Source organism: Bos indicus x Bos taurus, chromosome 7, assembly GCF_003369695.1.
Source record: "Bos indicus x Bos taurus breed Angus x Brahman F1 hybrid chromosome 7, Bos_hybrid_MaternalHap_v2.0, whole genome shotgun sequence".
Classification (NCBI taxonomy): Eukaryota; Metazoa; Chordata; class Mammalia; order Artiodactyla; family Bovidae; genus Bos; species Bos indicus x Bos taurus.
This window is the reverse complement of record NC_040082.1, coordinates 105,281,572-105,292,813: the sequence shown is the minus strand read 5'-3', so window position 1 is coordinate 105,292,813 and position 11,242 is coordinate 105,281,572. Positions and strand designations below refer to the sequence as shown.

The window sequence follows — 11,242 nt, the reverse complement described above, 5'->3', positions numbered from 1 at the left end:
ATTTCAGACACTGACGAAGGCAAAGAAAACATGGGATGGGGGATAGGGGAGGGAATGATGAGGGGTGGTGACTTTAGGTTGGGCTATCCCTGAAATTTAAGGCCAGTGTGTAAAGAGGGGCCAGCTATAGGGAACAGCCTTTTAGCAGAAGGAACAGCATGTGCAAAGCCCCTGAAGTGGGAGTCAGCTTGGGGCGTTTGAGCAGCAGCCAGGGATGGAGGGGGAAACTGGAGGGAGAGGTGGGTGGTGGTCTTAGAGGAACAAGGAGGGGAGGGATTTTATTTCAAAGGAACATTTGGCCACACTCCTCTATACTTTGTGGGCCCCACACAACATCCAGGGAGTTCCCTGAATTCTGGGCTGCCTGGCCTAGCTCCATGCTGGTTGTCATTTATCCGAATGAGAAAATCCACCTCCTTTAGGGATCAGGTTCCAGAGAGTTGCAGACGCAGGAGTCCTGGGGACACGAGGTAGCTTGTCCTCCCAAGCCCCCTGGGGGAACCTTTCATAATTGTGTACCCACATCCACTGTTGCAATAAACACCTCAGACTCTTCTTAGTTTGGGAACATGAATCTGTAAACTGCCATCTTGCGTCTTCCACAATCCAGCTGATGGGGAACTCAGCCCCACCTGAGGCTGCCATTTGGGGATGTGGGTAACCACGCTGTAGGAACATCTCCGCCCTGCCACTGGGCCCCCAGGAACCCCAAGTCTGACAAGTTCCAAGCTTGATGGCCAATCAGCTACCCAGGGCAGATACTGCTGGACTGGGAGGACTAGGTGGACCCCAAGACCAGGAGATGTTGGGAATCAGGGCCTAAATTTAGACCAGGGAGGAGAGTGATTGATGTTAAGAGGAAGTGTCCTAGAGCCTCAGATGGGGAAACTGAGGTTCAGAAGCAAGTGACTTCCGAACCCATCACCACAGAGAGCAAAGCCTGAACACTGAGCTCCTAGTGTCCTGCTCCAGGGTCTCCCCAGTCCTCAATCCTGCCCCTCAGCCCCACCCACGGTCACTCTGGGCTGCTAGTTAATTTTCACTGCTTTCGGAAGACTGGTGGGCAGAAAGTCAAGGCTGTAGCGGGTGGTCTAATTGGGCCCCGCCCAAGGGGGCGGGGCCTCTGGTCTGGGGAGGAGCCTGAGTTGCACTGGATTCCAGCGTTCCGGGGCGATTTTGAGTGGCAGCTCCAACACTATGTGACCCTGGGCAAGCTACCTCATTCTGTTGGACTCACTTTCCACACCTGCAGCTCCAGAAAAGCGACAACCTCCAGGCCACTAGAGCTGCCCTAGAGCTCTGTGGGTACTCAGACGAACCCCGTCCAAGCACAACCACAGTCACTTGAGTCCCAGTTATCAGGGGGTGGAAATGACCCAAATGTCCATCAACAGAGGCTGAGTGGATAATAAAACGTGGTGCATCTACACAATGGAATATCATTTGGCCATCAAAAGGACCGAAGCATGGATTCCTGCTGCAATGAAAGTGGCTGAACTTCATGCTGAGTGAAAGAAGCCAGACACAAAAGGCCACATATTCGATGAGCTCATCTACATGAAATGTCCAGAACAGGCAAATTCGGAGACCAAAGGAAGCAGATGAGTGGTTGCCTGGGGCTAAGGGAGGAGGAATGGGGAGTGACGGCTCCTCAGGACAGGGTCTCCTCTGGGGGAATGGGGAGTGACGGCTCATGGGGACAGGGTCTCCTTTGGGGCTGATGAGCATAATTGGGAATTACAGGTGATGGTGGCACAATATTGGAAAGGTCCTAAATGCTAAGCAGACTTACAAATGGCAAATGAATTGAATCTCAGTAAAAGTGGGTTCAATCCCTGGGTCAGGAAGATCCCCTGGAGAAGGAAATGGCAACCCACTCCAGTATGCTTGCCTGGGAAATCCCATGGACAGAGAGGAGCCTGGCAGGCTACAGTCCATGGGGTTGCAAAGAGTCAGACAAGACTGAGTGACTAAACAATGACAACAAAAGCAGAAACAGCCCAGACTCCGCAGACAGGCAGGATCCTCCTGCCTCTGGCCTCCCTCCCACCTGCTCGGCTCCACTCTGAGGAGACAGATGAGGCCTCCGCCAGTTCTGCCCCCAGCCTTGCAACCACACTAAGGGAGAGATGTGGTGTCAGTCTCCCTCTGTCCTTGAATCTCAGCTTCACCTTCTGGTCAATGGGCCCCTCAACCCTCCTTAGCCTGGAATTTCATCTGATCCAGACCCAAGACGGTGGTCAAGGCCACTCAACTTTCTCAGCACCTGGGGGCGATAAACCACTAAGCCCAAGCTCTTCCTCTGTGACTTTTATTTTTTAAAAAATGTACAAAAGAGAACAATTTAAGGCTTATCCGAAATGTGGAGTCCCAGGCAGGGGCCCTGCCTCCGCCGGGTCTCTGCACTTGGAGGCTTGTCCAGCTGCCCATCATGTTGTGTCCCTCTGGGACACAGGGGGTGTTCAGAAGCATACTGTGGCCCTACTCTGTCACCCCAGGCTGACTTCTGTCCCCACAGCCTGGGTTAATGCTCTGCTGTCCCTGTCTTGAAATTCTTAATTCTTGAACAAGTGGCCCCACGGCTTCATTCTGCAAGTTATGTAGCCGGTCTTGTCTGTCTGCCTTTGAACCTGTGTTTTTCAGGCCATGCAGTACCCAGGCAGTGCTCATGTGCTGGAGTGTGTGGAGGCACCCAGGCGCTCCAGCCTGGGATAGGAGTCTCTGGTTTTCAAAGGTTTTAAGGCTGGAGTCGCTGCACCTGCCACCCTTCAGCCCCACATGGCCCTGATGACCTGCTTTCCTGAATGCCTCGTTCCTGGGCCCTCTCGCCTCCCGGACCTTGCACTATGGCCTCGACTGAGCCCATATGCCAAAGATGCTCTCTGAGCCCCACTCCAAAGATGAAGGGGACGGTCTCCAAACATCAGTCAGCTCTGACCTTCTTCGACTTTTCCTCTTGCTTGCCTGCCTACCAAGCTCTTGTTCATACACCAAAGCCTTAGCTAAAATGCCCTTTCCCCAGGAAGCCTTCTCCACTCCGTCTTTGGACTCTCCCAGCTCGGGGTCCTTTCCTCTGGTCCTGTGGGTCTGGAAGTATTTATGTCTGGTTCTGTCGCTCCCAGTCTGGAGGCTTCTGAGGGAACACAGGCCGACGCAGACAGGTTGAATGGTTTCTCAGATCCTACTGTGGGTATCTGGTACCTTATGAGGACCAGTCCAGATGTGTCAAGACTCCAGACTGGCTCTTCCTCTGTGTGATGTTGGAACGGCCCTGTTTTGTTCTGAGACTCAGTTTCCCCAACTTCAGTGTAGTCAGCCCGGAGTCTGTTCTTCATCTAGCCGCTCCTTGCTCATGTCCGTGGTGGCTGGAAGCATGTGTAAACACCGTATCCTTTGAAGTTTCCACTCGACACTCAGCAGGTCATGCAGCGTGGCCTCCGGGCCTCTGAGGGTGGGTTTGGATCCTCCTGCCAGAAATGATCCCATCAAGTCTCAGGAGGCCCTGGAGGCTCAGAAACGCCCCCACCCCATCCCCCTGGATCTCCACTCCCACCCTAGGTTAGGGAGCAACACTTAAGAACAGACTGAGATGCAAAGTGGATTCAGGCCCTGAACAGGACGTAGAAGATGCTCTTATCACTTTAAAATAGAAGAAATTTAGTTTTGACTGCATCGGGTCTTAATCGATGCACACAGGCTTCTCTCTAGTGGTGATGGTGCAGGCTTCAGAGCGTGTGGGCTCTGTAGTTTACAGCACTCGGGCTCTCAAGTTGAGGCTCGAGGACTTAGTAGTTGGGGTGCATGGGCTTGACTGCCTCACAGTATGTGGGATCCTACCGGCCCGACCAGGGATCGAACCCTGTCTTGGAAGGTGGATTCCTCCCTGGACCACCAGGGAAGCCCCGAGGAGTTCTACCATTACTGAAGATTCACCTGTGGTTCCTTCCCCTCCTCTTGGCTCCCAGGGCCTTGGAGAGGCACAGGGGCTTATTGAATCCCCAAGCTCACCTCGGAGTACAGGGGCGGTGGGCGGTAGCGGAACTCCTGGATGTAGGCAAAGAAGGGGCCTTCCATGCTCATGTCAGGGTCCTGTAGTAGTGGCAAGAGGCTCTGCTCCATGGCTGCCACCTCCTCGTCAGGCACCACCTCGGAGTACTCGGGAGGGGCTGGAATTGAGAGACAGGGTGGGTGAGGCTGGTAGAGGAGGATGGGAGCCCCAGCATCGGGGGCAATGGCCAGGTGGAGCTGGCGTGTGCCAGTTCTGGGGCTACTGGGCTGTGTGCCCCTGGATTGGGATTCCTGGGGGGGACTCAGGTTGCCAACATGATCGTTCCAGAGCACTTCTACAGATGGGGGCAGCAAGCGAAGCTGGAAGGGAAGAGAGTCAGCCAGGCCCTCGCCTCTCTCCCACCCATGCCCACCCACAGCAGGAGGGAAAGTTCACCTTCAGGCCGCTCTGGCAGGATCCCCAGCCCCCAGTCCATCAGGAAGCTGGCATGGCTGCCCACGCTGGATGAGCGGCTGCCGAAAGGGTGCAGAGGGATGGTGCCGATGACCAGTGGGAGCTCCAAGAGCAGCTTGGATGAGCCCGGGATGTCCACGCAGACCTGGAGGGAAGTACCGCAATTCAGAAGACCAGTCACGCGGGCAGCCTTGGCCACGTGCTCCTCCTTACAGGAGCAGGCCCAGAGGTCCCGGCTCTAGCCTCAAGGAGGGAAGGGGACCCCAGGCTGGTTGTTGTTGCTGTTCGGTAACTAAGTTGTGTCCAACTCCATGACCCCATGGACTGTAGCAGGCCAGGCTTCCCAGTCCTTCACCATCTCCCTGAGTTTGCTCAAGCTCATGTCCATTGAGTCAGTGACGTCATCCAACCATCTCATCCTCTGTCTCCCTCTTTTCCTCCTGCCCTCCATCTTTCGCAGCATCAGGGACACAGCAAATGCAACCACCCCGGCCTCTGAGGATACTCTACCTTGAGGGCATAGTCCACGTGCAGCACACGACAGTGCAGGATAGAAGGACCCACGGGAGGGATCCGCAGAGCCCGGCCCTGCCACAGCGCCCGCCGCCCGGGGCCCACAGGCTCCCCCGAGAGGCTAGCCACCACGGCTCGCTTCTGTTTTCGGGCACCTCGCGCCATGAAGGTCTGGGTCTGGACCACGGCTGCCCGAGGCAGCACGGGGCGCGTGGAGCCGTTGTCGATCTCAGCGAAGACAGGGATCACTTCACCTGTTAGGTGGAACCGCAGGGCCTCAGTTTCCCCACCTGCAACCCTGACACTGGCCTTCTTCCCAATCCAGGCCCTCCCACCTGTTACCTGGTGTGTAGCCCTTGCGGTCGATCTTGGCTGAGAGGGAGACAAGGCCACGGTTACTGTACCAGGATCGGGCGATCTTTTCCCGAGCTCCGGCTTGAGGGGCCTGGTCGGGGGTGGCGGGGAAGGAAAAGGATGTGAAACGGGTCCCATTGTACCAACCACAGACCCTGTGGAGCTTCTAAACCACCCTCAGCTGAAGGAAGATTTGAGGCAGGGCCAAGCATCCTGGTTTCTAACAGTCTGTTTGCAAAATGGATCCAGGAACGTGACCCATCTCATTAAGCTATAAACAAGTGAACAAGCCAGGCACTTAGTGTGTTAACGAGTGCTCAGTAAGCCATTACTATTGTAAGCCCTGACTGCGCCCCCTTTCACAGACAAGTGACGTGTGGGAGGCTCAGAGAGGGTGAGACACTCACTCGGAGCCACCAAACAAACTGGCGCAGCTGGTTCTTGCACCTAGCTCCACCGGCATTCCCATGCCTGCCTCCCTCCCTGCCAGGGCTCAGCTATGACCCCCACTTTGTGAAGGGAGGAGCGAGGAGCCAATCACCATGGAGCCAGGACCCTGCCTGCGACGCCCCCAACCCACCAAGGGCAGCCACTCACCAGCAGAGCCGGTGTGTTGATATCCACAGGCTCAATAACAGTAAACACCTTCCTTGTCCGACGGGCAGGGACCCAGGGCCGGTGGAGGGTGGCTTTGATGCAGTATCTGACACTGCCGTGTTTGCCTTCAAAGGAAGTCACTAGCGTCCTGGGGATGGACGGAAGGTAAGACCCAGAGACACCCAGGTGGGAGATCCCCAAAGGCTTTGGGGGATGAGAGACAGGAGACACTCTGGGGGGCCTCCCAGGGAGACAATCTTGGGTCTCAGTGGCCCCCATATACCGAGCAGTGGAGTCCCAAACCTGGAAGGGGCTGCAGACTTAGGGACACTTAGAGGCTCCCCCACAATCCTGCACCCCACTCGACTTACGGTGGCAGCTGGAAGCTGAATGGGAATTCATGACGCCCAGGAGGCAGCGTTGTGGTCTCTCCAGTGCCTGCAGGTAGGAGTAAGAGGGGGCGGCTCAGTGGCTGCGAAGGGGCTCCCGGAGCACACAGCAAGCGCAGTGCAAGGGTCCCCCGGCTGGTACCTGGCGCGAGTAGCGTGGCACGGTGGCTCACAACCTCCACGCGCTCGCTGTAGCTCTGCGTATACGCCGTGCTCGAGCCCGCGCTGCGAGACTCGGTCCAGTGCACATGGGCGCGACCCCGCGCGCGCAGCTTCAGGGAGCTCACTCGCGCCGGGCCCGCTAGCTCCAGAAGCACTCGGCCGGCCACCGCCTGGCCGCCGCTGAACACGGGCTCAGAGCCCGCGCTAGCACCATCCAGCAGCACTACGAATGCCTTCACCTTGTCGAACAGCATCGCCGCGGGGATACGAACTCGCGGCGAGCGGCCCCTGGCTTCGAACCCGCGGCACGGCGGCTCTAGGGCTGCAGCCTCAGGACAGGAGCCCACCAGGCGCGCGCAGGCGCACTCCAAGGTCGGACCAGAGACTCTTCACGGCCTGCGCCGGCGCCGCATTTATACGGCGGGAGGGGCGGGGCGAGACGCAGGTCCCGCCCCCGGAGGGGAATACGCCAATGGCGCGGCAAGAGGTGTGGTCTTGCCCAGGCTTGGAGCAAAATAACAAAAGCCCCGGCTTGCGGCTGGCGGCCTTCTACCCTCTTGGACCCTGGGATGAGACAAGCATCGCGGCACAGAACAAGTATCTCTCAGACTGCAGGGGTGAACAGGAAAAACCGAGGCCAGGTCACCTAGCAAGAGCGTTCTGCCGTCGGGTTAATCATCTACCGTCCGCCACTTGCAGACGTGACTCGATGCATGTCCAGCCGGGGCTGGAGGAAACGGCCAGGTCCCTGAGAGTCTAGGACTAGCTACCTCGGGCCTCAGCTCGGCCCCCCCACCCCCCACCCCGTGCAATGGGGGAGGGAGGAAGAAGTGGTCGGGGCCTCCCAACACTGGGCGCCTGCTGCCCCTACCTATGATTTGAAACCCGCTTAGCTGGGTGACCTGGTCTAATGACATCTCGGAGCCTGAGTTCCAGTTTGTAGAGCCAGAACAAAATCAGCCCCGACCTCAGAGAGTTGTGCACGAATCGCGGTGTAGCCCTACTCGACCCCTCCCAGAGCCTCTCTCCCGACTCATCCACCCGCCCCTGACACACTGCCACTCAGCGGCGCCTCAGCGCTTTTGCCCCACGTTCCTTTCCAAACTTTCAGCACCTGCCCTCTCCACCCCCATTACCCACCCTCCCCGCCTCCGCAAACTTCTGTTTGCTCTTTTGACCCAGCTCTTCCCCTCACAGACAGAGCCAAGTACCGGGGGAGCTCATGGAATCGCCGGGACGGTAACCACTCTCTGGACCTGTTTACACAGAGAGAGGAACCTTAAGTAGGGTTTCCAAGTCGGAAGCTTGGAAGTACGCGATCTGCGAAGTGCCTGCGCCCTCTGGTGGCAGCGTCATACATTGCTGCTTGAACCCACTCCCTACCTTGTTGAGTCCCTAAATCGTATCCAACTTTTTGCCACCCCATGAACTGCAGGAGAAGGCGATGGCACCCCACTCCAGTACTCTTGCCTGGAAAATCCCATGGATGGAGGAGCCTGGTAGGCTGCAGTCCATGGGGTCGCTAAGAGTCGGACACGACTGAGCGACTTCACTTTCACTTTTCACTTTCATGCACTGGAGAAGGAAATGGCAACCCACTCCAGTGTTCTTGCCTGGAGAATCCCAGGGACGGGGGAGCCTGGTGGGCTGCCGTCTCTGGGGTCGCACAGAGTCGGACACGACTGAAGCGACTTAGCAGCCGCAGCAGAACTGCAGACACCAGGCTTCCCTGTCCTTCACCATTTCCCAGAGTTTGCTCAAACTCATGTCATGAAACCATCCTCCTGCCCTCAACCTTTTCCAGCATCAGGGTCTTTTCCAATGAGTTGGCTTTTCCCATCAAGTGGCCAGAGTATCGGAGCTTCAGCTTCAGCATCAGTCCTTCCAATGAATATTCAGGGCTGATTTCCTTTAGGAAGTCCTAAAACCCTTTACCTTGGCCATCCCTTCTGAGTCTGGCTCAGCCTGGCTGGAACCCCGCTGAGGCCAGGACACCCCCAGTGGGAGGCGGCCATAACCAACACAACCAGTCAGTGCAAACCGGTAGAGAAGGGTAGAGGCTGTCTACTCAGGGATCAGCCTGGTGGAGGGCTCTGGGGCTGAAATAAGGCACTCGACCTTCTCCCAGGGCCAAGTGAAGTCTAGAAAGAAGACAGGAGGCCACAGGCCCAGGAGGAGGCAGGGAATAGAGTGACCTTGGGGGCATGGGATGGCTCATACTTTCTTTTTGGTCACACAAGACTTGTGGGATCTTAGTTTCTTGACCAGGTACCAGGTATTGAACCCACACCCCCTGCGATGGAAGCTCAAGAGTTTTAACCACTGGACTGCCAGGGTAATCCTGGGAAGGTTCATTCTGAGCCAGTGTCCTCAGTCCATTTCACAGATGGGTTCCCCCAGAGACCCAGAGAGGAGCAGGGACTCACCAGAAGTCACACAGCAACTCTGCTTCACTCCTCCAGTATCTTAAGGAAGCCACCATTGAGTGGGAGTAGGAGGGCTGGAGGGTGAGACCAGCTCCGATTTCCCTGAGTCTCAAGGAAAGGGAAGTGCTTACAGGGCCCCTTATTGCCTCATTCCATGCCAGCTATGCTTTGGTTTTCACAGCGTGAGAGCCTCCCACACCTGGCGGCAGTTTGGACAAAGTAATAAGTCTGTAGGCAAAGCATCTAGTGTGTGCAGGGCCGGAAGTAAGGGTGCTGTGGCAGGGAGCCAGATTTGAAAGCTGCATCCTGTTTCTACCTATCTTGCAGATGGGTATAGTGAGGTCTGCCTTCCCTGAAGAAGTAGCCAACAGCCCAGAGAGGCCAACATCCTCTTCAGCCACACAGCAGGTGCTAGAGCACAGACTTACTCTTTCTGTCCCTGCCCTCCCCTACTTCTGCTCTCAACTGGCTGTATGGCCTAAGGGAGGAGGACCGAGGTTCAGAGCAAGCAGGGACATGTCCAGGACTCCTAATTTGATCTGACCCTACCCCAAGTCTTCTCCCTGCCTCGGATGCATTCCCACCCCCTTACCTGCAAACACCACCAAAATCTCCAATCCAGCAAACAACCCTTCATGTAAACGTTGGTAAAGGTCACTGGCCGGGGGTGAGACACGGGCCTTCTTTGGGAATCAGAGCCCCCAGGCCTGGGGCTAATGAGACATCCTGGAGTTTAGAGAGGAGGATCTCCTAGCTCCACCAAGGGGTCCCCTGAAACCGAGGGGGTCCTGTGGGGCTCCCAGGCACAGAGGCCTTTCTGACACCATTTCTTGACTCCAGCCCCAATAACCTTTCCTGAGTTTCATAGGGTGGGTTTGAACAGTTGTTAATCAAGAGAAAAGCCAAGAAACCCCCTGAGACAAGATTACAGGGAACAGAGATGCTCACAGAGATTAGAAGACCGACCACCTGAGATGAGATTAAGGGCCTGCAAGCCCTGCTCACACCTTAATGTTATCAAAGACCCCCAGTGTTGAGCCACTATTATAAAACCCCTCATCTAGTTTTCTGGGGTGGAGACATCGTTTTTCAAGGCAGAAGCCAGGTGTGTCTCCCTTTGCCTGGCAAAGCAGTAAAACTATACTTTTCCACTTCACCCAAAACTTTGTCCTGATCCCTTTGATTCCTCACTGCTGAATCGGGAGGGCAAGCGATTGCTAACACCCTCAGACTCCATATGGGGCGGGGCGGGTGGGGTTGGGGGGGATGTCTCCACCGCATATCCTCTAGGTCAAGGGACTCCTAGTGTCCGGGTAAGACAATCCCCCTCTTGAGAAGGGTTGCCAGCCCACACGGCCTCTAAAGAGCTTGGAAAGGGGCGCCCAGACCTGAGAAGAGGGGTCGGTGGCAGGGATTCTGGCTCGGGGGTGGGGGACATGAGCGGCTCACCTCGGAGCAGCAGCTGCCGCCGTCGCAGGTACGTCTCGGCGGCCGCGTAGTCGCTGGAGACGGCGTTGACACCCACGCTTCGGCCCTCGAGCCAGTGCGTGACCGCCCCGCCGCGCGCCGCCACCTCGAGCGCTAGCACCCGCAGCGGCGCCGCCACCTCCAGCAGCACCCGGCCGCACAGGCGCTCCCCGCCGCGGTACGCGTCGCCCGGGCCCCGCGCCAGCTCCAGCGCGAAGCTGCGCACGCCCCCCGGGCGCATGGCGGTGGCCAGGGCGCACGGCGGGGATGGTGTCCCGGAGCGGCTCCGCCCGGCGCGCTGCTGGGCAGCGTCTGCCGACCTCTCTGGTCTCAGTGCTGGTCTTCGCCGCGCCGGACGCCCCTCCCGAGCTTTCTCCTGCTTCTGCGAACTTGTGTGGACGCCGCCGGCCCCGGGCCGGCGCGCGGTTGGCTGACTTCCTGGTCCTCCGTGTCCGCCCTCGTGACGCGCTCGGGCCTCCGGGGACGTGCCGCCCGCGTGTCCGCGCGTTTGACTTTGCTACCCCCCAGGGCGGGGCGGGTCCTGTTTTTGCAGGGTAGGCGCTGTTGAGTCAGAGGCGGGCGGGGGCGGATGTGGCTGGCGCGGAGCGGAGGCCACCACCCGGGATCTGTCTAATGGACTCATTCGTCCCCTGCCCGGCACCTTTGGACCCGGCGCGGCCCCAGCCTCCTCCCCGGCCTTCCTGCCATCATCTGGTTGTTCCCCAAACACACCAAGCTCGGGTCTTGCTTCTTGGCCTTTGCGCTGGCGGTTGCTGCTAGGAACGCCCTTCTCCAGGTCTCCATGTCCAAATGTCACCTCCTCGGAGACATGCTCTGGACTTAATTCTTTGTTGCTCTGGCCAATGTGTTTG

General features: G+C 57.6%; 1 protein-coding gene across 2 annotated transcripts; it reads right to left on the bottom strand.

The window, feature by feature from the left end:
* Positions 1-2,295: 2,295 nt before the first annotated feature.
* On the bottom strand, positions 2,296-11,105 carry ARRDC2 (arrestin domain containing 2). Of its 2 annotated transcripts, none has more exons than XM_027548240.1 (8): positions 6,458-7,498; positions 6,298-6,364; positions 5,927-6,074; positions 5,318-5,420; positions 4,973-5,229; positions 4,445-4,607; positions 4,009-4,166; positions 2,296-3,467 (listed from the first exon to the last, which is right to left on the bottom strand). In XM_027548240.1, exons 1-8 carry the CDS (start codon positions 6,729-6,731, stop codon positions 3,414-3,416), a joined length of 1,224 nt encoding a protein of 407 aa, XP_027404041.1. In that variant the 5' UTR covers positions 6,732-7,498; the 3' UTR covers positions 2,296-3,413. The 2 variants fall into 2 exon arrangements, with proteins under 2 accessions (XP_027404041.1, XP_027404043.1); XM_027548242.1 differs by lacking the exon at positions 6,458-7,498 and adding an exon at positions 10,353-11,105 and having other exon boundaries at positions 3,067-3,467.
* Positions 11,106-11,242: the final 137 nt, after the last annotated feature.

Coding starts and splice junctions, on each gene's coding strand:
- ARRDC2 (XM_027548240.1), bottom strand. CDS start 6,731: ATGCTGTTCGACAAGGTGAAGGCATTCGTAGTGCTGCTGGATGGTGCT. Junction 5,230..5,317: donor CCGCAAGGGCTACACACCAG/GTAACAGGTGGG, acceptor TCCACCTAACAG/GTGAAGTGATCCCTGTCTTC. Junction 3,468..4,008: donor CACCGCCCCTGTACTCCGAG/GTGAGCTTGGGG, acceptor CATTTCTGGCAG/GAGGATCCAAACCCACCCTC.